At 36.9% G+C, this 27519-nt stretch overlaps 1 protein-coding gene across 1 annotated transcript in view; it reads left to right on the forward strand.

The window, feature by feature from the left end:
• DNAH14 (dynein axonemal heavy chain 14) overlaps window positions 1–27519 on the forward strand; it is a 374871-nt gene that overhangs the window by 145556 nt on the left and 201796 nt on the right. The window contains exons 32-36 of the mRNA XM_044674970.1: window positions 14781–14849; window positions 17139–17325; window positions 18820–18896; window positions 21601–21772; window positions 26351–26440. Of these exons, the coding sequence (XP_044530905.1) occupies window positions 14781–14849; window positions 17139–17325; window positions 18820–18896; window positions 21601–21772; window positions 26351–26440 (595 nt within the window). The remainder of the gene's footprint in view (window positions 1–14780; window positions 14850–17138; window positions 17326–18819; window positions 18897–21600; window positions 21773–26350; window positions 26441–27519) is intronic.

The following is a 27519-nucleotide window of genomic DNA, read 5'->3' on the forward strand; positions in this document are numbered from 1 at the left end:
CCATCCCCCATGCCATCTTAGATTATTTAGTGTTCCACCCTCACCCTGCTAATTATTCTTCTGATTACTATAATAGTGAATATTATAATAGTGAATAGAATTCACTACAGAGAATTAAACATAACATTTCTCTACATAGGAATACAGATAATTAGATCTCACTGAGGCCCTTAAAAAGGCAAATTTAAAAATTATAAGTTTTCTTTCTTTCCCCTCTGTATCTTATTTACCTTTTCGGGTTTCTCTCGATTTTTGTGGTTGGATATCAAACTTTCCATTTAGCCCTGGTCTTTTCTGTGCAAATACCTGGAATTCTTCAATTTTGTTGAATGCCCATACTTTCCCCTGGAAATATATAGTCAATTTTGATGGGTAGTTGATCCATGGTTGCAGGCCCAGCTCTCTTGCCTTTCTGAATATTGTATTCCACGCCTTGCGGTCTTTTAGCGTTGAGGCTGCCAGATCCTGTGTGATCCTGATTGGTGCTCCTTGATATTTGAATTGTTTCTTTCTGGCTTCTTGTAAGATTTTTTCTTTTGCTTGGAAACTCTTGAATTTTGCAATGATATTTCTTGGTGTTTTCCTTTCTTGATCGAATGTCGCAGGTGTTCTATGGATCCTTTTGATGTCTATGTTGCCCTCTTGTAGGACTTCAGGGAAATTTTGCTGAATTATTTCTGTTAGTATGGAGTCCAGGTTTCTATTAATTTCTGGTTTTTCTGGAAGACCGATTATTCTCAAATTGTCTCTTCTAGACCGGTTTTCTTGGTCTGTCACTNGGAAGACCAATTATTCTCAAATTGTCTCTTCTAGACCGGTTTTCTTGGTCTGTCACTCTCTCATTGAGATATTTCATGTTTCCTTCTATTTTTTCAGTCTTTTGGCTTTGTTTTATTTGTTCTTGTTGTCTTGAGAGATCATTAGTTTCTACTTGCTCAATTCTAGCCTTTAGGGATTGATTTTCGGCTATAATCTTTCGGTTTTCGGCCATAATCTTCTGGTTTTCGGCCATAATCTTCTGGTATTCCTTTTCAATCTGGTCATTTCTGGAGTTCAAACTGAGCCTCACTTTCCAATTGCATGATTCTACCTTTTAAACAGTTATTTTCTTGCCAGATCTCTTCCATTTTCCTCAAAATCTCAGTTTTGAACTCTTCCATAGCTTGTGAGGAGTTTTCCTTATTTGAGGAGGGTCCAGATGCTTGTTTGTTCTCCTCCTCTGTTTGCTTGGTTGTCTGGATTTTCTCTGTGTAAAAGCTGTCGAGTGTTAAAGACTTCTTTTTCTTGTTGTTATTCTTTCTCTTCTGAACTTCCTGAGTCTGGGTAGCCATCATCAGCCCAGCAGCTTCTCAGATTTATCCTCGCGCTCAGTGTCTGTCCGCAATCTATTGGCTTCTGAGGTCTGAGTTCTGGTTTTTTCCAAGGTCAAGCCCCCTGGTAGACCCACTTGCTTGATCCTCTGCTGGAGGTTTCTTTACAAGTCTCAGGGCGCTGCTTCCACAGTCGTATACCCATCCACACTGGTTCCCCACTTAGGCTTTAGTTCCTGGCTGTGTCTGCCTCCACCCACGCCTCCGCAGTGCCTGCGCTCTGCTCAGCCTGCTCTGTGCACCCTGCGTCCTGCACCCACGCTCAGATTTCGCCTGCCTTTTTTGGCTTAATGGGGTCCTAAGTCTTGCTGCTCTCAGGAACAGGCCCCGGAGCTGCCAATGACTCGATGGGTGCCCCAAACTTGCTCTATTTCTTTTTAGCTGACTTCGGAGCTACAGGTGTTGTGTGTGGAGGGGTTGGGGGTGGGGTGGTTACTCAGCCCGCAATTTCGTGAGGGCTGTTTCACCCTTTTATAGCATAGAAATGCCTCGATTCCACGTACCTTCCACACTGTGCCCTGTTGTGGGGGTTCCTCCGTTCGTCTGGACTTGTTTTTATGTCCCCTTGAGGAGTTTTGTGTGTTTCGGTCAGGAGAGGTTAAGAGCTGCTTCTTACTCTGCCGCCATCTTAACCCAGAACTTTCCTCCTTACTTTTTTAAAACGTTTATTAATATTTATTTTTTGAAAAGTTAACATGGTTACATAATTCATGCTCTTACTTTCCCCTTCACCCCCCCCCAACTTCCCCCAGCCCACCATGGCAGATGTGTATTTCCACTGGTTTTAACATGTGTCATTGATCAAGACCTATTTCCAAATTGTTGATAGTTGCATTGGTGTGGTAGTTTCCAGTCTACATCTCCAATCATGTCCACCTCAACCCATGTGTTTAAGCAGCTCTTCTTCTGTTTCCACTCCTGCAGTTCTTCCTCTGAATGTGGGTAGGGTTCTTTTCCATCAATCCCTCAGAATTGTCCTGGGTCATTGCATTGCTGCTAGTACAGAAGTCCTTTACATTCGATTTTACCACAGTGTATTAGTCTCTATGTACAATGTTCTTCTGGCTCTGCTCCTTTCACTCTGCATCAATTCCTGGAGGTCTTTCCAGTTCACGTGGAATTCCTCCGGTTTATTATTCCTTTGAGCACAATAGTATTCCATCACCAGCATATACCACAATTTGTTCAGCCATCCCCCAATTGAAGGGCATACCCTCATTTTCCAGTTTTTTGCCACCACAAAAAGCACAGCTATAAATATTTTCGTACAAGTCTGTTTATCTATTATCTCTTTGGGGTACAAACCCAACAATGGTATGGCTGGATCAAAGGGCAGGCATTCTTTTATAGCCCTTTGAGCATGATTCCAAAGAGCCAGCCAGAATGGTTGGATCAGTTCAAAACTCCACCAACAATGCATTAATGTCCCAGTTTTGCCACATCCCCTTCAGCATTCATTACTCTCCCCTTCTTTCATTTTAACCAATCTGCTAGGTATGAGGTGAAACCTCAGAGTTGTTTTGATTTGCATTTCTCTAATTATTAGAGATTTAGAACACTTTCTCATGTGCTTATTGATAGTTTTGATTTCTTTATCTGAAAATTGCCTATTCGTGTCTCTTGCCCATTTATCAATTGGAGAATGGCTTGATTTTTTTATACAATTGGTTTAACTCCTTGTATATTTGAGTAATTAGACTCGTGTCAGAGTTTTTTGTTATAAAGATTTTTTCCCAATTTGTGGTTTCCCTTCTGATTTTGGCTACATTATTTTTGTTTGTACAAAAGCTTTTTAGTTTGATATAATCAAAATCATTTATTTTACATTTTATAATTTTCTCTAACTCTTGCTTGGTTTTAAAATCTTTCCTTTCCCAGGGATCTGACAAGTAAACTACTCTATGTTCACTTAACTTATTTATAGTTTCCCTCTTTATATTCAAGTCATTCACCCATTCTGAAATTATCTTGGTGTAGGGTGTTGTAAAAGGGAGATTTTATATTATATATATATATATTTAAAGTATGGCCACCAGGAATCAACAATTCAGGTTGATTCTGTAATTAAATTAGACCCAAGTCAGGAATGGTTTTAAGGTAGTTTATTTACAATTAGGAAGGTAAAGGTAAGGAAATAAAGAGAGGGAGAGGCTAGTCCAGGCCTGCAGAGGCCTAGATGGAGAGAGAAGGTTAAAAGGCTAAATAAATGAGGCTACAAGCAACAAGGCCTAGCAATCAGATAGGGTAAAGCCTACTTAAAGGTAGAGTTTGGAAATGCCAAGGTAGGCCCAAGGAAGTCAACCTAACTTACCCACATGACCAGAGTAGAAGCTGCCTGAGGTCTCATCCAAGATCCTTCAGCACAAAGTTCAAAGCGGGAACTCCCTCAACAGGAAGTAACCAACATACTTGAAGGAAAAGTGTCTTTCGTCACTTCCTATGGGTCCACCTCTAATTCAAGTGGACAAATGGCAGCCTCTGCACTGATTAGGACTGCCCAAAGGGCAGTCCCCTGTTCTTGATTTGTTACTTATTGTCACCTATGGGTAACTCATCCCTCTCCAACACTAAGGGAGGTGGGGATGACATCATCTCTATGCCTAGGGTAAGTAGAGTTTGACTATGAATGGGCTAGAGCTAATTCTATTTACACAGTGTGAGATGTTGATCTAAACCTAATCTCTCCTATATTGTTTTTCCAAATTTCCCAGCAGTTTTTGTCAAATAGTGGATTTTTGTCCCAAAAGTTGGGCTCTTTAGAGTTATCATACATTGTCTTGCTGATGTCACTTACCCCAAATCTATTCCACTGATATTCCCTTCTGTCTCTTAGCCAGTACCATATTGTTTTGATGACTGCTGCTTTATAGTAGAGTTTAGGCCCCCTTCCTTAACATTTTTTTCATTATTTCCCTTGATATTCTTGATTTCTTTTATTCCAAATGAACTTTGTTATAGTTTTTCCTAATTCAGTAAAAAAGATTTTTGGTAGTTTGATAGATATGGCTCTAAATAGGTAAATTAATTTGGGTAGAATTGTCATTTTTATTATGTTAGCTCGTCCTAACCATGAGCAATCAATATTTTTCCAATTGTTTAGATCCAGTTTTAATTGTTTGGAAAGTGTTTTGTAGTTGTGTTCATATAATTCCTGTGTTTGTTTTAGTGGGTTCCTACGTATTTTATATTGTCTAGGGTGATTTTAAATGGTGTTTCTCTTTCTACCTCTTGCTGCTGTGATGTGTTGGAAATATATAGAAATGCTGATGATTTATGTGCATTTATTTTGTATCCTGCAACTTTGCTAAAGTTGTTGATTATTTCTACCAGCTTCTTAGTTGATTCTCTATGATTTTTTTAAATAGACCATCATATCATCTGCAGAGTGATAGTCTCCTCGTTGCCTATTTTGATACCTTCAATTTCTTTTTCTTCTCTAATTGCTACTGCTAATGTTTCTAGTACAATGTTAAATAAAAGAGGAGATAATGGGCATCCTTGTTTCACTCCTGATCTTATTGGAAATGCTTCTAATTTATCCCCATTGCATATGATGCTTGTTGATGGTTTTAGGTATATACTGTTTATTATTTTTAGGAAAGGTCCTTCTAATCCTATACTTTCCAGGGTTTTCAATAGGAATGGATGCTGTATTTTGTCAAAGGCTTTTTCAGCATCTATTGAGATAATCATGTGATTTTTGTTTGTTAGATTGTTGATATGGTCAATTATGTGGATGGTCTTCCTAATGTTGAACCATCCTTGCATTCCTGGTATAAATCCCACCTGATCATGATAGATGATCCTCTTGATCACTTGCTGGAGTCTCTTTGCTAATATTCTATTTAAATTTTTTGCATCTATGTTCATTAGGGAGGTTGACCTGTAGTTTTCTTCCTCTGTTTTTGATCTACCTGGCTTTGGAATCAGTACCATATTTGTGTCATAAAAGGAATTTGGTAGGACTCCTTCTTTGCTTCTTATATCAAGTAATTTGTATAGTATTGAGATTAGTTTTTCTTTGAATGTCATAGAATTCACTTGTGAATCTATCAGCCCCTGGCGATTTTTTCTTAGGGAGTTCTTTGATGGCTTGTTCAATTTCTTTTTCTGATATAGGATTATTTAAGTATTCTATTTCTTCTGCTTTTAATCTAGGCAATCTGTATTTTTGTAAATATTCAATCATATCTCCTAGATTGCTATATTTATTGCCATATAATTGGGCAAAATAGTTTTTAATGATTGCCTTAATTTCCCCTTCATTAGAGGTGAGGTCTCCCTTTTCATCTTTGATACTGTCACTTTGCTTTTCTTCTTTCCTTTTTTTTATTAGATTGATCAGTACTTTGTATATTTTATCTGTTTTTTCAAAATACCAGCTTCTAGTCCTATTTAGTAATTCAATAGTTCTTTTACTTTTGATTTTATTAATTTCTCCCTTGATTTTTAGTATTTCTAATTTAGTTTTCATCTGGGGATTTTTAATTTGCTCACTTTCTAATTTTTTAAGTTGTATGCCCAATTCATTAATCTCTGCCCTCCCTAATTTGTTAATATATGCAGTCAAGGATATAAATTTCCCCCTGAGTACTGCCTTGGCTGCATCCCACAGAGTTTGGTAGGATGTCTCATTATTGTCATTCTCTTCAATGAAATTGTCGATTGTTTCTTTGATTTCTTCTCTGACTAGCTGTTTTTGGAGAATCATATTATTTAATTTCCAATTAGTTTTTGATTTGCCTGTCCAGGTGCCCTTACTAATTATTATTTTTATTGCATTATGGTCTGAGAAGGTTACATTTATTATTTCTGCTCTTTTGCATTTGTTTGCAATGTTTCTATGCCCTATTACATGGTCAGTCTTTGTGAATTTACCATGTGCAGCTGAAAAGAAGGTGTATTCCTTTTTGTTCCTATTTATTTTTCTCCACATATCTATTAAATCTAATTTTTCTAGGACTTCATTCATCTCTCTTACCTCTTTCTTATTTATTATTTTGGTTTGATTTATCTAGATCTGAAAGAGGGATATTTAGATCTCCTACTAGTACGGTTTTACTATCTATTTCCTTCTTGAGATCTGCCAATTTCTCCTTTATGAATCTGGTCGCTATGCCATTTGGTGCATACATATTGAGCAATGTTATTTCCTCATTGTCTATACTGCCTTTAATCAGGATGTAATGACCTTCCCTGTCTTTTTTAATCATATCTATTTTTACTTTGCCTTTGTCAGAAATCATAATTGCCACTCCTGCTTTCTTTTTCTCATTTGATGCCCAAAGAATTTTGCTCAAGCATTTGACCTTAAACCTGTGTATGTCCACCTGCCTCATATGTGTTTCTTGTAGACAACATATGGTAGGGTTTTGGTTTCTAATCCACTCTGCTATTTGCTTCCTTTTTATGCGTGAGTTCATCCCATTCACATTCAGAGTTATAATTATCAGTTGTATATTAGCAGACATTTTGGTATCCTCTCCTAGTTCTACTCCTTCTTCTTACACTATTTCCTTTGAAACCAGTGGTTTGATTTATGCCAGTAAGCCTTGTCCCCTCCCTTGATTTATTACCCTTTCTACCCCCTCTCTTATTATTCCCCTCTATTTATTTTCAAGGCCTAATGAATTCCCTCCCCCTTCTTCTCCCCTCCCTTTTATGACCTCCCCACTCCCCTGCTCCCCTTGCTTTTTCCCTTCTGACTTTCCTAGCAGGGTTGGATAGAGTTTTATATCCCCATGGATAAAGCTACTCTTCCCTCTCAGGGTTAATTACACTGAGAGTAAAGTTTAACTATTACCTCTTAATGCTCTCTTCCTCTCCTTCTTATAATAGTATTCATCCCTTCCCCTTCCCATGCCTTCTTTGTGTGTAATGGAATATCCTATTTTTCTTATTCATTCAAGTTTCTCTTGGTGTCCTCTACTATTCACCTCCCTCTTTCCCACCCCCATATCATCTTAGACCATTTAGTATACCAACCTCTCCCTATGAATAATTCTTCTAATTACTATAATATAGAATACTATAATAGTGAATAGAGTTCCTTAAAGAGAATTATACATAACATTTCTCCACATAGGAATACCAATAATTAGATCATATTGAAGCCCTTAAAGAGGCAAATTTAAAAAATACGAGTTTTCTTTCTTTCCCCTCTGTTTCTTATTTACCTTTTCATGTTTCTCTTGATTTTTGTGGTTGGATATCGAACTTTCCATTTAGCCCTGATCTTTTCTGTGCAAATACTTGGAAATCTTCTATCTTGTTGAATGCCCAAACTTTCCCTCAGAAGTATATGGTTAGTTTTGATGGGTAGGTGATCCTTGGTTTTAGACCCAGTTCTCTTGCCTTTCTGAATATAATATTCCAAACCTTACTTGTTCTTGCTGTCTTGAGAGATCATTAGCTTCTAATTGCACAATTCTAGCCTTTAAGGACTGGTTTTCCTTTTCAGTCTGGTCATTTCTGGTATTCAATTTGCTTATCAGTTCATTTGATTTCTGAACCTCACTTTCCAATTGCAAAATTTTACCTTTTAAAGTGTTATTTTCTTGCCAGATTTTGGTTTCCAATTTGTTTACCATTTTGTTTGATTTTTGGGCATCTTTCTCCAATTGGGAGTTTCTGTCTTCTAACCTGTTTATTTCCTTTTGAGCTATTTCCCACTTCTCTTGCCAAATCTCTTCCATCTTTCTCACCATCTCAGATTTGAAATCTTCAATAACTCATGGCCAGTTTTCATTATTTTGGGAAGGTTTGGACATGATTACTTGTGTGTTCTCTGCTGTTTACTCTTCTGTCTGGATTTTATCTGTGTAAAAGTTGTCGAGTGTTACAGATTTCTTCTTGATGATCTTTCTCTTTTGGGGTTCTTGTCTCTGGCTTGCCACTGTTAGCCTTGCGCCCTCTCAGGTTTATCCTCATACTCAGGGTCTGTCTGAGATCTTTTGGCTCCTGAGGTCTCAGTTGTTCCCGGGGTCAAGCCTCCTGATGGTCTCCTTACTTGTTCCTCTGCCCAAGGCTCCTTTAACAGTCTCAGGGCATTGCTTCCACAGTTGTGAACCCCTTTTGCACTGGGTCCCCACTCAAGGTTCATGCCTGTGCTCAAGATGCGAATCCTCGCCTTCGCCCAGGATTTGTGTCTGGGATTGCATCCACGCCCTCACTTGTGCCTGCACTCAGGGTCTGTGTTCAAAGTCCGCGGGCGTTCTTTAGCCTCTTGGAGTCTTAAGTCTTGCTGCTCTCAGGAGCAGGCCCTGGTTACCCCAGGTAGCTGCCAAGGACTTATTCAGTGTCCCAAACTTGCTCTAACTCTTGTGCACTGGCTTTGGCACTGTAGGTGGTATGGGGTGGGGAACTGGGTTGCTCAGCTCACATTTTAGTTAGAGCTGTTTCACTCCTTTATAGCAGGGAAATGCCCTGATTTCACGTACCTCCAACACTGCACCCTGTTGTGGGGTCCCTTTGTTCCTCTGAATTTGTTTTTATATCTTCTTGAGGAGTCCTGTATGTTTCAGTTAGGAGAGGTTAAGCAGCTGCTTTTTATTCTGCCTCCATCTTAACCAGGAAGTGTCCTGCCTACTTTTTGATAGTTCCTTCTCTTTCTCCTTTATTGGATCTTCAGCCAAGTCATCTAACCTTTGTTACAAATAATATTGATATAGATGGATATTAAAAGTATTAATAGTTTATTTAAAGGCATATTGGTAATTAAGAAGGCCATGCACCTATTAAGATCTAATTTAAATCCCCCTCAATTACCTTCTCCCATCTGGCTGCTTCATACAAAAGAGTGTCTCCCAATCACATCAGGAGTCTTATACCTCTGTCTATGTAATCACACTTCCTCCGTGAGAAGAATCATGGGAAATGTAGTTTCCATGTCCCCTAAAGTCCACAGGAAGTTTATATCATATATCTAAATATTAAAGCTCAATGAACCCCAAATTTCCACTAACACACCTTGCTTGTTCTCTAAGACTTTGTCACTTCTTTAATACATTGGACTTTCTTCTCGTCTCCTTCTATACTGTTTACTTTGATAATTCCATCATTTCCCATAGTATAATTATTATTTCTATACAGGGGATTCTCAGACCTCTTTGTCTAGTCCTTCCTCTCTCAACCTCTAAGTTTGCATTTCCAAATGCCTATTTGACATTTTAAATTGGATGTTCCACTGATACATAAAACCTAGCAAATCCAAAAGTAGACTCACTGTCTCCCCCCCCCCGCCCCAAGAAAGACAAGCCACCCCTCCTCCGTATTATACTTAAGGACTCCACCATCTTCCTATTCACCCAGGTTCTCAACCTCCTTACCATCCTTAAATCTACACTTTCTCATCTCACTCTACCCATACCCATACCCAATCATTTGCCAAGTCTTCTCAGTTCTAGGTTTCTTGTAAACACTGTTGTAGGATTGTTGGGAAACACTCCCTTACCTTCTTACCTCTGTTGACCTGATTACTACCCTGGTGAAAACCCCCTACCAACTCAGCCTAGACTGTATTGTTACAACCTTCTGATTGGCTTTCCTCTCTCAAGTCTTTACCTCCTCCAATCCATCTCTCACATAGCTGTCAAAGTGAACTTTCTAAAGCAAAGTCTGTCACCCTCTCAACTTTAAAGACTGAACAAGATATATATTTGCACAACACATATATTCATACATAATTTGTATAAATATGTACAAACTGCCAAAACAAACACATTGCATGGAAATTTATATCTTTTTCTCTTCTCTTAGTACTCTAAGACTTACAAAGCACTTTACATGTATTATTTCGTCTTCACCAAAACTCTGGGACGTAGGAACTATTATTAGCCCCATTTTATAGGTGAGGAAATTGAGGCACCATGAAGTAAAGTGACTTGCCCAGAGTCACACTGCTAGTAAGTGTTTGAGGTAGGATTAGAACTCAGGTATTTTTTATTCTAAGTCTAGCTCACTGTGCCCTGTGCCAATAGAAGACAATAACTGCCTACATAATGGTTTACTCCTTTTTAAAAAAATTCATTTGTCAAAAACAAACTGGTTAGGACTAATATTTTTCCCTTTTAGTGACTCAATGCAGAGATTTTCATTCCTTGGAAATAATAAAACATAGGAATTATATTGCTTTAATAGTCAGTTACCTGACTCCTCTGAAAAGATAAATATCCAGCTTTCTACAAGTTTTCTAAATTAATAATAATAGATCACAAGATGATAATAATAGCTCATATTTATATAAATTTTAAGAAAGCCTTTTTCATGACAAGCCTCTGAGGAAAAACACTTCCTTTTATAGAATGCTTCTTTGGGATTCCCATCTACAAACAGGAGGATAGTCCTCCGAGGCAGGAATCTGTCCTGGACATGGGGACTAGACATCTGGCCAAAATACCTGGGTTGGCTTGTTTGCATATCAACACCAAATGTTCAAAGGAGAATGTTCCAGGATTCCTTCATTAAAATTTCTGATCCAGATATGGAGTTGGGCATTGTGTGGAACCCATTCAGCTGGTTTTATTAAGGCTGTCTGCTCCTTAACTGAAGCTATGGACCTCTCTGCCCCTGGAATTTTACAGGGATATGATATATTCTCAATAGTCACATTCTACTTTACTATAATTTAAATGTATACAATTATGTCTATATTATACCTTTTAATATCCAAAGTTAACACCATCTAACTAAAAAGGGAATGTGAGTGTGTGCAAAAGGATTTGACTCCTACCCTTTTTGAGTTGACCCCTACCTTATTACTGACTCAATTTTTATCCCTGAGCTGTCCTGATCCACATTATCCACTCTAATGTGATTCCACAAGGAAGGGATTGTTTCTTTTGTATTAAAAGCTATTAATAGACATCTAGTCAATTAAAGATAATCAACTAATCCTAATACATAATCTAATTAGGAGTAATTAGATTAGATCAAATAAATTCTTCTTATATTAGACTTTAAACTTGTCAACACATGCACTTGCCTGATCAGAAATTGTTTTAGCTAGTGGTCCTAATCATCTAAGACCAGGATAATAGAGATGTCTTAAGCCTCTGCAGAAAGTCCACTGGTCAATTGAGGAGCCCCTCAGCTCCTTTATCATTTCACTATATTTCCTCAGCTCCCCATCAGCCTCCAACCCCATGACCACAAGCCAGTAGGGCAGGAGGGCATCATCTAGACTGTCTGGGACCATGAAAGTTATAAAACTTTTAAAGTAGAGCTTGAAGAGGTCTCAGATCAGAAGGAAGGTCTGGGATCCTCTTCACTGAAGGGGACCAGATCCCTTTGGTAATGAGCTGCTGGCTCAGAGCTCTGCCTCCATGATTTCATCTAGAGACTTCTGTCTTAACTTCTGTGTATTGGCTTCTAGGTGGAAGAGTTGTAAGGGTGGGCAATGGGGGTCAAGTGACTTGCCCAGAGTCACATAGCTGGGAAGTGTCTGAGGCCAGATTTGAACCTAGGACCTCCCGTCTCTAGGCCTGGCTCTCAATCCACTGAGCTACCCAGCTGCCCCCTGTAATCCTTATTATTAAAAAATAAGTTAACATTCATATGCATTATTGAAAAAGAGTTCTGTTTGTTGTAGTCATAAAGTTTTTTGTTTGGCAGCTTTATTGTGAAGGAAGGAAATACAAATAGTTCATTGGTATGGAGATTTTTTTTAAACCTTAAACCATAAAAATAGCAATAATGATAGCTAGCTTTATTGTATACTTTAAGGTTTGCAGATCACTTTACCGTCATTAGCGATCTGATAGTATATCATTAGTGGCTGGTAGGAAGGATAAATGGTATATGTCATGAGTTTACTAGCTTAAGAAAATGAATGAGCATAAGATCATCCATACCTAAGGAATAGCTGATCCCCTAGCAGTAACAAGCAAGTCTCTTAACCTCGTGTGTGCATAATATTGAAAGATTTTTCATTCCAGGCCAAAATGGGGATAGTCAGAAAAGAGGGAAATGAGTTAGAAAATTGAATATAATTCACCTATTTATCTTGTATATATACATGACCTCTCCCTGAGTCTTAGTGCAGTTTTAGTTATTAAAGCTCTTAAGACTTGGGGATACTGTGTATTTTGTCCCTATTAATTTATGTACATTTGTTTCCTCTGATAGAATGCAAGGTCCCTGAAAACAGAAAGTGATTCATTTTATAAAAATTTTTTTCTGAAGTATCATTTCTGAGGCAGAATAGCAGTAAAGGCTAGGCACTTGGGGTTAAGTGATTTGCCCAGGGTCACCCAGCTAGAAAGTGTCTGAGGATAGATTTAAACTCAAGTCTTTTGTTCTCCAGGCCTGGGGCTCTATCCAATGTGCTACCTAGCTGCCCAAGAGTGATTAATTTTTGACTTTGTATTCTCCTTACTTAATAAAGAACCTGAAAATCAATAAGCGCTCTATAAATGCATATTGATTGATTGACTGATATATTAATAAACAAAGAAGGTTACAAAGGCCATTGTCCCTAATAGAAACTGTTCTGGATCACTGGATTATAGTCAGAGAATCTGGGGTTGAGTCTTGGTTCAGAAATGTTCTTTTTGTGTGCTCTTGGGGCAAGCCATTTAAACTTTCAGGGTTTCAGTGTCCTCATCTATAAAAAGAGGAGACTGAATTAGATAACTGATGATGTGTTTTTAGGCTGTCAGTAAGTCAGTAAACATTTATTAAATGCCTACCGTGTGTCAGGTACCATGCTAAACTCTGGGAATACAAAAAAAAGGCCGGAGGAGCTTATAAATAAGATATACACAAGATGTATTAGAAATAATCAAGGGAAAACATTAGAATTAAGAGGAATTAGAAAAGGTTTCATATAGAAAATAAAATGTGAACAGGGATTCAAAGAAAGCCAAGGAACCCAGGAGATGGAGATGAGGAGGGAGAGTATTCCAGACATTGGGGACAGTCAGAGAAAGTACCCAAAATTAGGGGATTGAATATCTTGTACATGAAACAATAAAAGAGTCCACTGACACTAGATTGAAGACTAAGTGGAATGGTCATGGGAGGAAAGGTGCAAAAGGCTATTTTGTGATGGGCTTTGTATTTGATCCTGAGAGTGATAGGGAGCAATTGGTGAAAAGCTGCTTTGGCCAATGAATGAAGGATGGTCTGGAATAGTCTAGGTAGTGGAGAGTGATGAGAACCTGCAAGAGGGTGGTGGCAATGTTTATATGTGCAATGTTAGAAATATGAAAACAGGCCCTGGCAACAGATTTTGAGAGATATTGTGCAGTAGAATAAAATACCTCACTTTTAGTCCTGGAAGATGATGGTATCCTGAATACTAGCTCTAAATCCTGTAACTTTGTATTTCAGTGACCTATTATTCTTGATACTTCTCTTCTACCTGCCTGCATCAAACATGATTTTACTACCCCTACCTAGTAGTATAAAAAGGAAAGTAAATGAGAGAAGGAAAAGTCATAACCTGACCCAGTTCATTTTGTAATTCAGTTTGGGATTAAGGCTAGAGGCTTCCTACAAATGAAAGCATGGTGTTAATGGAAGTCTTGTATAAATTAAACATTTAGATTAAATCTGCTTCACATTGAAAACCAAACTTTAGTGTTAAAAATCAATTTATAAGGGGCAGCTGGGTAGCTCAGTGGATTGAGAGCCAGGCCTAGAGACGGGAGGTCCTAGGTTCAAATCTGGCCTCAGACACTTCCCAGCTGTGTGACCCTGGGCAAGTCACTTGACCCCCATTGCCTACCCTTACCACTCTTCCACCAAGGAACTAATACACAGAAGTTAAGGGTTTAAAAATTTAAAAAAAATCAATTTATAGTTACATGTTTTCATCCTTATTATCATCATACTGAATACATATATTCCTTACCCTCATTATTCTGAATTAGTATGATATTAATGTATGTCTAGGAACAGTGATGAAAAGCTCTGCTCTTAGAAAATATACTGTGGAAGAATTTTTAGTGTTCTGTATAAAAAGTAAATCTTTTTTCCATTCTTTTTCTTCCAAAATAACACTCATGATGCTCAGAAGAAGGAATTCAATTTAATTGTGAAAAATATATTTTGTGAAATTGATTAACTAGTTGGGCAATTTCATTTTTCCAAATTTCTTCTTGAGCCATTAAACTAAAGAGTGCCTGTTCCATTAGGCATCTAATGAATGTTTGTTGTCTGAATGATTAATTAAAGCATAGCCCCTTATAGACACTTTCTGTGGGAGTTTAAATTAGTAAAATGTTTGATTGGTTTGAGGTTTTTTGTTTGTTTGCTTTTGGGCTATTATTTAGCAATGTTCTATATTTAAAATTTATTTACAACATAGCATTAGGAGATTTTTAATTCTCGCCTATATTATTAAACCATGTCTGCCTATAGAGGACATTTCTTTTAGTTATTGATTTTTTAAAATGTAATATATTTTAGGTTTGTACTAGAAGGAAAAGACATTCGAATCAACTCAACCTGTGCAATCTTTGTCACCTTGAATCCCGGGTAAGTTGCAATGAATCTATAGAAGGAACAGGGAATCTCACTAGTTCTAAGGCTAAATTCTGCCCTTGTCTTAATTTTATTTGATACTCTGGAAGAGTTTCAAAATTATGTTTGTCTTTTGGCTGGCTCTGACTTTTTACCTTCCCCTACAACTCTTTCCACTCCATTGTCTCATCAACAAATGCAATAATGCATCTATCTGAAAGGTAATCTATACAATAAAACATTTTAACTTACAACAGAGGGGAAATGAACAGGGGGAAAGTGAAATGAGGGGAAACACAGTAATAATAACTATGAATATGAATGGGATAAACTCAGCCATAAAACAGAAGATAGCAGAGTGAATTAAAAGCCAGAATCCCATTATATGCTGTCTATAAGAGACACATTTAAAGGGGGGAGACACAAATAGTAAAGGTAAAGGGCTAGAGCAGAAAATGTTATTCTTAATTATGGTCTCAGACAAAGCAAAAGTGAAAATAATCTAATTAAAAGAGATAAGGATAGAAATTACATCTTGATAGAAGGTATGATACACAATGAAGTAATATCAATATTAAGTGTATATGCACCAAATGCCATAGCATCTGAATTCCTAAAGGAAAAAATTATATGAGCTAAAAGAGAAAACAGACAACAAAACTATTAGTAAGGGACATTAATCTTACCCTCTCAGAATTAGGTAAATCAAGAAAGCAGAGAAATAAAAGGACCTTTCCTTAAAATAATAAGTAGTATCTATCTAAAACCATCATCAAGTATCATCTGCAATGGAAATAAGTTAGAAGTCTTCCCAATAAGATTAGGAGTGAAGCAAGGATGCCACTATTATTTAATATGGTACTAGAAATGTTACCTTTAGCAGTAAGAGAAGAAAAAGAAATTAAAAGAGTTAAAGTAGACAATGAGGAAACTAAACTATCACTCTTTGCAGATGATATGATAACATACTTAGAGAATCAACTAAAAAACTAGCTGAAATAATTAATAACTTTAGCAAAGTTGCAGGAGACAAGAAAAAACCATATAAATCATCAGCATTTCTATGTATTTCCAACAAAGTCCAGCAGCAACAGTTAGAAATAGAAATTCCATTTAAAATCACTTTAGACAATATAAAATACATGTGAATCTATCTGCCAAGACAAAGGAGTTATATGAACACAATTACAAAACACTTTTCACATAAATAAAGTTAGATCTAGATAATCAGAAAAACATTAATTGCTTAGGCTAATTGGGCAGGCTGAGCTAATATAATAAAAATGACAACCTTACCTAAATTGATTTGTTTATTCAAAGCCATGCCAACCAAACTAACAAAGAACTATTTTATAGAACTAGAAAAAATAATAACAAAATTCATCTGGAAGCACAAAAGATCAAGAATACCCAGGGAACTAATGAAAAAAAATTGAAACGTGGCGGCTTAATGGTACCAGAGATAGAAATTATTGGGGAGTGGGAATAATTAGATAAAACAAACAAAAAAAATAACAAGAAATTAAGAAAGTGAATGGATTTTTTCTAGGTGAACAGAATTTTAGAAAAGTTAGTTTTGATAGACCTCCTGAAAAAACTAAATGGTAACAGAAAGGAATATACTCTTTTCTTAGCATTATATGGCACCCTCACAAAAACTGATCATATAATAGAACATGAAAGCCTTACAAACAAATGCAGAAAAATAGAAACATTAAATACATTAGCTATAGTTTACTTTCAGGTTGACAAAGCACTCCCCTTACAAATGTCACAAAAGAGATGTAGAGCCAGGATTATTGCCCACCATTTTATGGATAAAGAAATAGATTGAATAGTTAAATTGCCTGTGATTAATTGTACAAGTTAATAAGCATCTAGGACAGGCCTGGAATCCAAGTCTTTTTCCCTCTCAAAAAAAGCAAAAATAATTCAATTTTACTGCCAGGCCCAAAAGACTGGCAACAACTAGTATTTATAAGCAAAATTCTTCCCCAAATAGACCATTTAATTGTGTGTATATATCTATCTCATCATTTTCTAAATCACACTTGTTAGGAATGTTCTCTCTATATTTATGTTTTTCTACTTAGCTTTTCTGAGGGCTAGGTTTCATACTGTATAGCTGTGGGCTCTAACAAATATTCCCTTTTCATTCAGTTAAACTAAGAATTAGTGAAATACATTAAGAATAATAATGTGTAAGTTAGCACCAGCTAATAAGAATATTCTCAGATTTGAGGGAAAAATTGTTTGAAAAAAAATTAAGTATTGACAAATATTTTCCTTGGGGTTTTTTTTAAGATACAAAGGACGCGTGGAACTCCCAGATAACTTAAAATCTCTGTTTCGACCTGTGGTGATGATGGTACCCCACTATCAACTTATTGCTGAAATAATGCTGTTTGCATCAGGTTTCAAATATGCAAAATCGTTGTCAAACAAACTTATTAACCTTTATGAACTGATTAACAAGCAACTTTCACACCAGGTAACTAATTGCTTTGCTCAGAACCCTAGATGCTATGTTAAAGAAAACAATAAACAATTTGTTTTATTTTTTCCAAATAAGAAAAACAAGGCCTCATACAATTAAAGAAAAAAAATATAAATTCCTTCAAGTAGAATGGAATCATTTGTGTGGCACTTCAAACTTAACAGAATACCTTTATTCACAACAGCTTTGTGAATTTGTAATTAGTCTCATTTTCAAAGTAAGAAACAGATGAAACCTCAGAAAGGTTACAATGCTTTGCAAAGGCTTAAATAACTAGGTAGTTTCACTACCAATACTTCCCCTTCTCACTCTATTTCTGGCTCTAAGAATAGATATTCTTTGCATTAATCTACTGTGTTTACTATTTTCAATTCCACTATTCTATTTGCCCCTTTTGGTCTTGTAGCCTAAGAATGCAAGGAAGCAGAGAGAGCCATGGGTATAGGGAATTCTACCAATAGACAGGTGTCCCCATGCTAGCCTAGCTAGTGAAGAGAGCATTCTCCATAGGGAATCAAAACTCTCCAGGAGTTTTGCCCTTTAACTGGATTTAAGCCAATATTTCCAGAGCCCTCTGCTTCCCTCCCAAGCTGATGAAAAGGACGAATACATCTCAATCTGTCAAGCATTTATTTAGTGCATAACATGTTATGCCCCAAAGATGCAAAAACAAAAAAAAAGTCTCTGATCTCAAGAAGTTTATATTTATCTAAGGAGGGTGATGCTGAGATGTCTCTTCTTTTGCATTGCAGAACACCCTTCTCAATCATGAGAAATAGGTTCTTGAGGTCCCCTTGAAGAAATAAATCTGTGCAAATTTGTTCCTGAAACTTCAGACAGATGTTCTTTCTCTTCAAAGATCTCTCTGTCCATGTTATTCCCCTCTTTTCCCATCAAAAGAAAATACTTGCTCATTATATCAGTATTATATCAATATTTGCTCATTATACCAGTGAACTTCAGCCACTCTCTGAGCAGCTAACATTTATGTTTCTTTTTAGAATGGGGCTGTACATAGATAAAGCCTATAATAATAATGAAAATGATAGCTAACATTTATATAGCACTTATGCACCAAACACTATGGTAAGAACTTTATATTGATCATCTCCTTTGATCTTCAAAACAACTCTTGGTTCTATTATTGTTCCTATTTTACAGATAAGGAAACTGAGGCACATGGAGTTAAGTGAATTGCTGAGGGCCACACAACTAGTAAGGGTCTGAAGCTGCATTTGAATACAGGTCTTTCTGACTATAGGGCAAGCATTCTATTCACTGTGCCACTAGCTGAGGATAGATTAGGTAGAATAGGTAGAGCAGAATGAGATGTCAGGAAGCAGCAAATCTAGAACTGAATCAGAGTTTCCTATATTCTTACCATGTTTGTATACACACACACACACACACACACACACACACACATACACGACAAAAGAAATTGATATATATTTGAAAATAATCTTTTTTTAATAACATTTTTCCTAGGATCATTATGACTTTGGCATGAGAGCTATAAAGACAGTGTTACTCATGGCTGACCGAAAGAAACAGGAGTATAGATTGTAAGTCAAATATTATTTAGAAGTTAAGGTATAGAAATATTAGTAGGAGATGAGATGATCATCTAGAAGCCCTGAGTGGGCTGGTTGAGAAAGCACAATGGAGAATGGACAGGACAGGAATTCTAGGAGCCAAAAGGAAAGGAGAAGGAAGTGCTATATGGGGGTCCAGGCTGCACTCACCCTCTACAATAACTGTTAGAGCTTCTTCACTGAGGAAAAAAAAAACTTGGTTCAGAGCAGACACTCTTAACCTGAGAAACACAAGGGGATTGTGGACAGATTTTGGTGGATGTGCAATTGGCTGGGGGAAAACAATGGCATTGCCCTTACTGCTCTTCTGCATTGGAACAGATACTTTATATCATATGATAAAGGTTTCAAAATAGAGAACAAAAAAAAAAAGGGCTTACTATGTAGCAGGCATTGGGCTAAGCTCTCAGAAAAGACAAAGATAATCCCTGCCCTTAAGAAGTGCCTAGTCTAATGTTGGGCAGAAGGGGCAACCTTGAGAGGGGCAGAGTAGATGAACACCTGTAACCAGGTGGGAAATGACAAGCCATCTGCCCTGTGTTCCCTCCTTAAATAAAGCATCTGGGAGGAGAAGCTGGTTGAACACCTTCCACCCTCCCCAATCAGAAGATTCTCGATTTACTCATTAGAAATAGAAAAGGCACACAGCCTTCTATCCACTCGTGTGTGTTTTTATTTCCTGTCACTGAAGTCCAAAGCAGTGGTCACTTTCATTGGGGTGGGACTCCCCTAAAAACCCTTTGTCCTTCTCAGCCACCATGGTACCTGCTTCAGTTTGAGTTTGTCCTCCTTCCCTAGGGAAGATGCAAGGACACAGGAAAGAGATGTACAGGAATATACTGATGATAATCATGGATCTTACCCACCCCATATTCAGTCCAGGACATAGCTTCCACTCTCTCTTTAAACTTTCCACAGGCTCCTTTGAGAAACTTTGAATGACATATAATAATAATTAAAAATAACTATAACAACAATAACTAGCATTTATATAGCACTGTAAAGATTTATAAAGCACTTTAAAAATATTATTTTATCCTGGGAAATATGTACTTTTCATCATATCTATTTTACAGATGAGGAAACCAAGAGAGGCAGAATTTAAGTGACTTGCCCAGAATCACATAGCTAGTGTCTGAGATGGGAACTGAGTTCATTGTTGTCTTAACTCCAGGCCCTGCATTCCATACCCTAGCCAACTAGCTGCCTCAGACATATTTTTAGTCAAAAATTCAGAATATGTATAGTGATAGGAATGTTTTTAAGATAAGCTGTTTCCATGATCAGAAAGTATATGACATTATTAGACAACATAAAAATTGTTTGCCAATAGATCATTGGGTTTTGTTTTAGTTTTCTGGGCTATTTTGGATTTTTTTGCCTCTCTTTGCCTACTTTACTTTACATGCCTACTTTACTCTTAAATCATTTTATGTTTTGTGTATGTCAACAAATAAAACCTACAGGGTCCTAGCCAATACTGCTTTTCAGAGCTAGCTCATTTAGTCTTGTACCAGAATTTAGAGGTTGAATCAGACAAAATAAAGAAGGCGTTATTCCTCCACTTAGGCCTAATAAATCTATTCTTGAGTCAATGAGTTCCAAGAGGAGTGAACAGTCTAAAAATAGTATCACAGAATCCCATATTTGTAAAATGCCCTACAGGTAGTATATTCCCCTTTATATCCCAAGTAAGTATTCTGTATTTCAGTGACTCCACTATCTTATCAAGGGGAGTACTTTTTTTCAACTGTGCAAAGTACAACCCATCCATACCTCCTCATCCTGTGCAGTATTTAGCCATTGCATCCCATACATCCTCTACAAGGGTTAAGCTTAAGGATCTTGATATACATGGATTGTCCATTGGGAATCCCTGTCTTGCACTATATGACTAGATCACTGGTGCCTATCATGTGCTTCTTTATTATCCTCTCTGCTATATTTAATATGTTGCTGCCCACTCAAACCAAACACACTCCTTTCCATTGCCTCTAAAAGTTCTAATTTGGTAGAGATTTTGTTATTCTATGAATCTAGCCATAGACACACACACACACACACACACACACACACACACACACACACACACATACACAAGAAGATTATGAAAATATACAAACCAATCAGTGATTCAATTATATTAGAAAATTTAAGTGTAGAAATTGCCTCCACAAATGAAGATTGCAACCCAAAGAATTTCATTAACAAAAAACTGCCATTTGGTAGCAAATTATTGGATCATCGCCATCCTTGAAACAGAGAAAAATGCAGAATAGCCCTCACTACAGAGCAGCCTCCACAATGGCAGTGGCAGAATCACAGAAAAAGAATCCTAGAATGCTCAGACCCAAACAATTTTTAGGCTGCCCATCAACAGTAATTTACCTATTCCTACACACAATGGGATCCTTGTCAAGTCATTTCAATATGAAATCCTTTGCAGTTCTATTTTAATATATACACCAGGCTGGAATTAGAGAACCACAGAAAATTGTATATTATAGTATGAGAGATAGAGTCTATATTATATAACTTGTATTGTGTAAAACACTAACCAAAAATGTTGATTATATGTTGTCTTAGTCAAGAATATCCAATTGCTTGCTCCAAATTAATGCAGGTTTTCATGTATGTCCTTCTTCCTTCTCGTCTCTCTTCCCCAATATTAAAGGACCACCACTGAAGATCTCTCTGAAATTGATGAAATTTTGATCATCATCTTGGCAGTGAAAGAAGCTAGTTTACCTAAGTTTCTCCCTGAAGATATCCCACTTTTTGAAAGCATTCTAGGAGATATATTCCCCAGACTTGTAGTTCCAAAAGTAAATCATCCACACTTGGAGGTATATACATATATATAAAATTTAAGACGCAATTCTTCTTTTAAAAAAATCAGTGACTTAGAAAGCAAATAAACAAAAGGAAAAAAAAGAATGAAAAGGTTCTATTAATATAAGAAATGACTATCGTAGTAAATTAGAACCCTGGTCCTGGAGTCAGAAAGATCTGAGTTGGAATCCAACTTCAAACATTTACTAACTGTGTGACACTGGGCAAGTCACTTAACCTCTACCTCAGCTTCTTCATCTATAAAATAAGAACAAAAACTGCACCTACCTCCTAAGTTTGTTATGAGGATCAAATGAGATCATATTTGTAAAAAGCACTTAGCACAATACCTGGTATGCACACACAGTATTATATAAATGCTTATTCCCTTTTACCCTTCCCTTCAGTGACAATTAGACCTCTGTTTTTGGACTCTAATGTCACAGAATCTTGTAGTACATGAAGATGTAGAAATGGCACTAAAGAAAATGTAGATGGAAAGGACAGCTGGAGCAGATTAAGTTTACATATAGAGTGCTATACCTGGGGAGGGGACCTGATTTTGAGAATGTTGAGAAACTGATTTTCAAGATATCTGAAAAAAAGGAATAAACTAACTGATAATAGCTGGCATTCATATAGCATATTAAAGTTTGTGAAGCACTGTATATGTTATGAACCTCACAACAAACACATGTGGTTATTATTCTTCATTTTAAAGAGGAAAAAACTGAGGAAAGCAGAGGTTCAGTGATTTGCCCAAGTTAAAATAGCTAGTAATTGGGGCAGCTGGGTAGCTCAGTGGAGTGAGAGTCAGGCCTAGAGACAGGAGGTCCTAGGTTCAAACCCGGCCTCAGCCACTTCCCAGCTGTGTGACCCTGGGCAAGTCACTTGACCCCCATTGCCCACCCTTACCACTCTTCCACCTATGAGACAATACACCAAAGTTAAGGGTCTTAAAAAAATAGCTAGTAATTGGGGGCAGCTGGGTAGCTCAGTGGAATGAGAGTCAGGCCTAGAGATGGGAGGTCCTAGGTTCAAATTTGACCTCAGCCACTTCTCAGCTGTGTGACTCTGGGCAAGTCACTTGACCCCCATTGCCTACCCTTACCACTCTTCTGCCTTGGAGCCAATACACAGTATTGACTCCAAGACGGAAGGTAAGGGTTTAAAAAAAATAGCTAGTAATTATCAGAGGCAGGATTCAAACTCGGGTCTTCCTGAAGAGATACCACATAAGACAGAGCTTGTATATACAAGGAGCTCTCTCATTGGGAGAAAGGTAACTCAGCTCAACTGAGAGAGTATCTCAGATATCACATGAAAGAAAATTTCTCAGAGTCTCTAATGTAACAAACTAGAGACAGAGATGTGCTAGAGACTGACAAAACCTATTTTTCATCAGCTGGTCTGTGTGAGGGAAGAATTAGAATCGAGGAGAGGAGAGAAGACTGGGCTGCAAAGCTGCCTTAACCTCCTCCCATTATTAGGGAATTTAGTTTTCACCAGACTTAGCTCATGTCCTGAGTAGTCTGATGAGGGTGAGGATTGGTACCAGTTGAGTTTCAGCCCCTTTTTCTTCAAGACTAGTGCAATAGCTATTCATTCTGGCCATTTGTCCTACAACCTCCCTTGGTTCTCATCCTTCCCTTTTCTTGGCTGGGCCAAAGCAGTGTTGGGGTGCTTTTTGCAGAATTGGTACACCAGATTTATATTGAGAATGCCTGTAGGCAACTGATAAAAGGGGAGGGGAAGACAAGTCATTCCATCTTGTATTACACTAGATCACAATACTATGGTGGTTGAGTTGTATATTTGTAAGGAAAAAAAGAACAAGATAACCAAGTAAGATCTCCTTGAGACAGATGAGGCCAACTGTGAGATATCTGGTTACCAGGGTGGTTTTCCCTTTGTGATTATGATTGCATTGCTCTGTGTTGCTTGCATTTCTGGGCAAATCTTTATGCACTGTGCAATTAGCTGATAAAATCCTAGGGCAGAGAATATCAAATAGTTGGGCAGTAATGACTCTACATTATGGAGTCTTTTTTTTTAACTTTTTAGCCTTAGAGTTATTGTTAGGGGAAGAGTAATTATAAAAGTATGTTGTCTAGTTGTTTTTCAGTAGTGTCCAACTCTTCATGACCCCATTAGGGGTTTTCTTGGCAAAGTAATTGAGTTGTTTGCCATTTCCTTCTCCAATTCACACAACTAGTAAGTGTCTAAGATCAGATTTGAACTCAGGAATTTTAGTCTATTTGACTCCAGGCCCGATATTCTATACTCTGCACCACCTAGCTGCTTTATAAAATAAAGAGAGCATCATAGAAGATAAAATTAATGATTATATTACCTAATAAATTAAAGTCATTGCTCAAGCAAAATGGATACAATTCAAATTATAAAGGAAACAGTTAAATGGCGGAAATTGTTAGAGCAAGTTTCTCAGATAAAAGGTCTCATGTTAAAGATAAATAAGAAACTGAATCAGATTTATAAGTATAATATCCTTTCTCCAATTGATAGTCAAAGGACATGAACAGGAAGTTTTCAAAAGAAGAAATAAAAAAAGAAGAAAGCTATCAACAGCTATGTTAAAAAATGCTTTATCTCATTAATAATTGGAAAAATGAAAACCAAAGCTATTCTCATGTTCTACTTTGTACCCATCAGATTGGTCAAGGTGACAAAAGAGGAAAATGACAAATATTAGAATGGTTGTGAGAAAACACACACCAATTCATTGTGATGTATTTATGAATTGATCTAGCCATTCTAAATAGCAATTTGGAGTGAGGACCTAAAATTATAAAAATGTGCACATCTTCTGACTGAGTTATATTATTAGTAGGCCTATATATAACCTAAAGAGATCAAAGAATGAGGAAAAGGACTTATATATACAAAAAATATTTTAGCAGTTCTTTTTTATGGTGGCAAAGAACTGGAAAATATGGAGGTGTCTATCACCTGGTGAATGGATGAACAAATTATGTCATATGAATGAAATACTGCCATAGGAAAGGGAAAAAAAATAGTTTCAGAGAAACCTGGAAAGATATATATGAACTGAAACAGTCAAATGTGCACCCTAGGAGAACAACTTATGTAATAACAACATTGTAAAGACTAAGAACTTTACAATATTTAAGAAGTCTTGATCAATGTAGTGACCGACCATGCTTCCTGAAGACCGATAAGGAAACATGCTATCCCCCTCTCCAATAGAGTGATGAACCTGATGTATAAGACATATATTTTTGCCTATATTTTTGCTATAAGAGTTTGATTCTCTGCCCTAATTGTTAGTAGAGGTAGGGTGAAGGAATTGGCAAGGAGAGAAATCAAATATTTGTTAATTAAAAATAAAATCAATGTTTACAAAAAAAAGCTTGCATTTTGGGATTGCCTTTTGAATCCTTCCCTTCTCTCTCAAGGGTGTCCATATCAAGGGCATCAGACATACACTGATATTGTCCATGTCAGAAGTTACAGAGGTATTATTATTCTTTGTAACCCAGTCTAGCCCAGTACATAACAGTGAGTTCTACATAGTAAATACTTCATAAATGTTTATTGAATTGAATTGAATAGTTGAAAGACAAAAAGCTGTGAATCAGGAGGTTTGACTCCACTCCTGACTATGCCACCTTAACAGATTCATTTAATTTCTTTCTTTTTTTAAACTCTTACCATTTGTCTTAGAATCATCATTATGTATTGGTTTCAAGGCAAAAGAGTGAGAGGGACTAGGCAATGGAGATTAAGTAACTTTCTTGCCCAGGGACACACAAGAAGTGGCTGGGTTCAGATTTGAACCCAGGACCTCCTGTCTCCAGGTCTGGCTCTCTATCCACTCAGCCATTTAATTTCTTTGTGTCTTAGCTTCTCATCCAGTGGCATACAGGAAAGAATTCTAGTGTTGCAATTCGGAGATTACTATCTGAATCGTCCAGATCTGATGGTTATTATATTTGAAGTCAAAACTTGGTTCAAATCCCAACTCTTCCTTTTTTGTTATGTGACTTTGGGCAAATCTCTTTAACCTTCTAGACCTCAATTTCTTCATGAATAAAATGAGGGAATTAGAACAGATGATCTCTCTAAAGATGCCCTTTCCTTGTAAAATATTTGTGGGTGTTTTTTTTAATAAATTGCATCTTATTAGAACACATTCCTTACACTGCCTGGATTGTCTTAATATTTTTCTTAAGTTATGCTATGTTATAATACTGCAACTCTCCCTTAAAATTGCTACAACTACAGTCATGTATGAAAGATAAATTTTTCTAATGTTCCATATCCTTCTTGTGAAGAAGAATGTAACAACCTTGTGGTCAGGAGCCACTTTTCATTTTGCCTTTATATTTCCAGCACAAAGCCTTGCATATAGTAAGTGCTTAACAAATACTAGTTGAATAGAATTTTTGAAAAGTAGCCAGTGGTACTTTTAACGGTGGATGGCAAAAGATAATTTTATATCTGGTTATTTGTAATAAAGAATTATTTTTGAGGGTATTCAATTCAGAACCTAAGATAATATAGCCATTTGTTTTCAAATTTATTCATCATGGTTTTCTTTTTTCCTCTAGAAAGCAATAGATATAGTGACAGAGCAGCTAGCCTTACAACCTTGGCCATCTCAGAAAAAGAAGGTTATAGAATTTTATCATCAAATCCAGGTAAATGTAAACTTATATTTCAACAATCCTTTGTCCTAGATTCTAAAAGCTATGTAACTTTTTAAAAAAGCCATTAGGTAAATAGCTAGTTCAGACTTAAGTGGTTAATTGATAAGTCCTTCCTAAGGAACATAGATATCAAGAGAGAGAGAGACAGGGGCAAAGACATACAGAGACAGAAACAGAGATAGAAACAGAGACACAGAGAGAAGAGACAGAGAGAGAGAGAGAGAGAGAGAAGGGAACAGAGGGAGAAAGAGAGAGTGGGGAGGGGAAAAAGAGAAAGAGAGAGAGAGAGAAAGCCAATGTTGAGATGTTTTGCTAGAAGTATTGTTTCTGTCTAAAGGCTCATTGCTAAAAAAAAATCACCAGCTCACCCCTACTAATGTTTCAAGTGGGTTTATTATGCTAAAGGGTTGTCACTGAAAGATGCTGAGATTAATTTACTGAGGTTCAGTTTTCCTACCTTTTCTAATGAGAGTGTAGCAAAATCTTGCTTGACCAACTTTAATTGACATGAGCGTATTTCCACTATGCCTCACATACAGAAACAGGAAGAAGCTGATAGATAGGTAAGCAGAAATCCAACTATCTAATTAGATCTACTTGCTTTATTTATCCTTATTACTGATTCCCAGATGTGTTCCCATGTTTTCTGATTGTTAAGCTTTCTGTCCCTATTATGAAAAAATAGAATGAAGCTTAAATTATTTAGTGAATACCTGATGCACACACACATAGTACAAGAATAGGGAAGTAGAAAGAACTTAATACAACAGCAGCTTGCCCACTCTGTTTTCCCTTGTCACTGATCTCTAGATGGTTTTCTGTAGTTCTGTAAATATCAGGTCTTCTGGTTTGTCCAAAGTTCAGTAGAAAGATAAAAAGTAAAAAGTAAAATTTTATAGAATCACAGACTTTGAGGAGGTGAAAGGGACCCCAGCAATTATCCATTCCAACTCAAACACAAAAAGACTCCACCTTCTAATATAACTTAGGATTTCTGCTCAGACCTCCAAGGCAGGGAACCTACCACCGCTCAAGTCAGTCTATTGTACTTTATTATAGCTCTGTTAGAA

The sequence above is a fragment of the Gracilinanus agilis genome, chromosome 4 (genome assembly GCF_016433145.1).
Source record: "Gracilinanus agilis isolate LMUSP501 chromosome 4, AgileGrace, whole genome shotgun sequence".
NCBI classification, from domain to species: Eukaryota; Metazoa; Chordata; class Mammalia; order Didelphimorphia; family Didelphidae; genus Gracilinanus; species Gracilinanus agilis.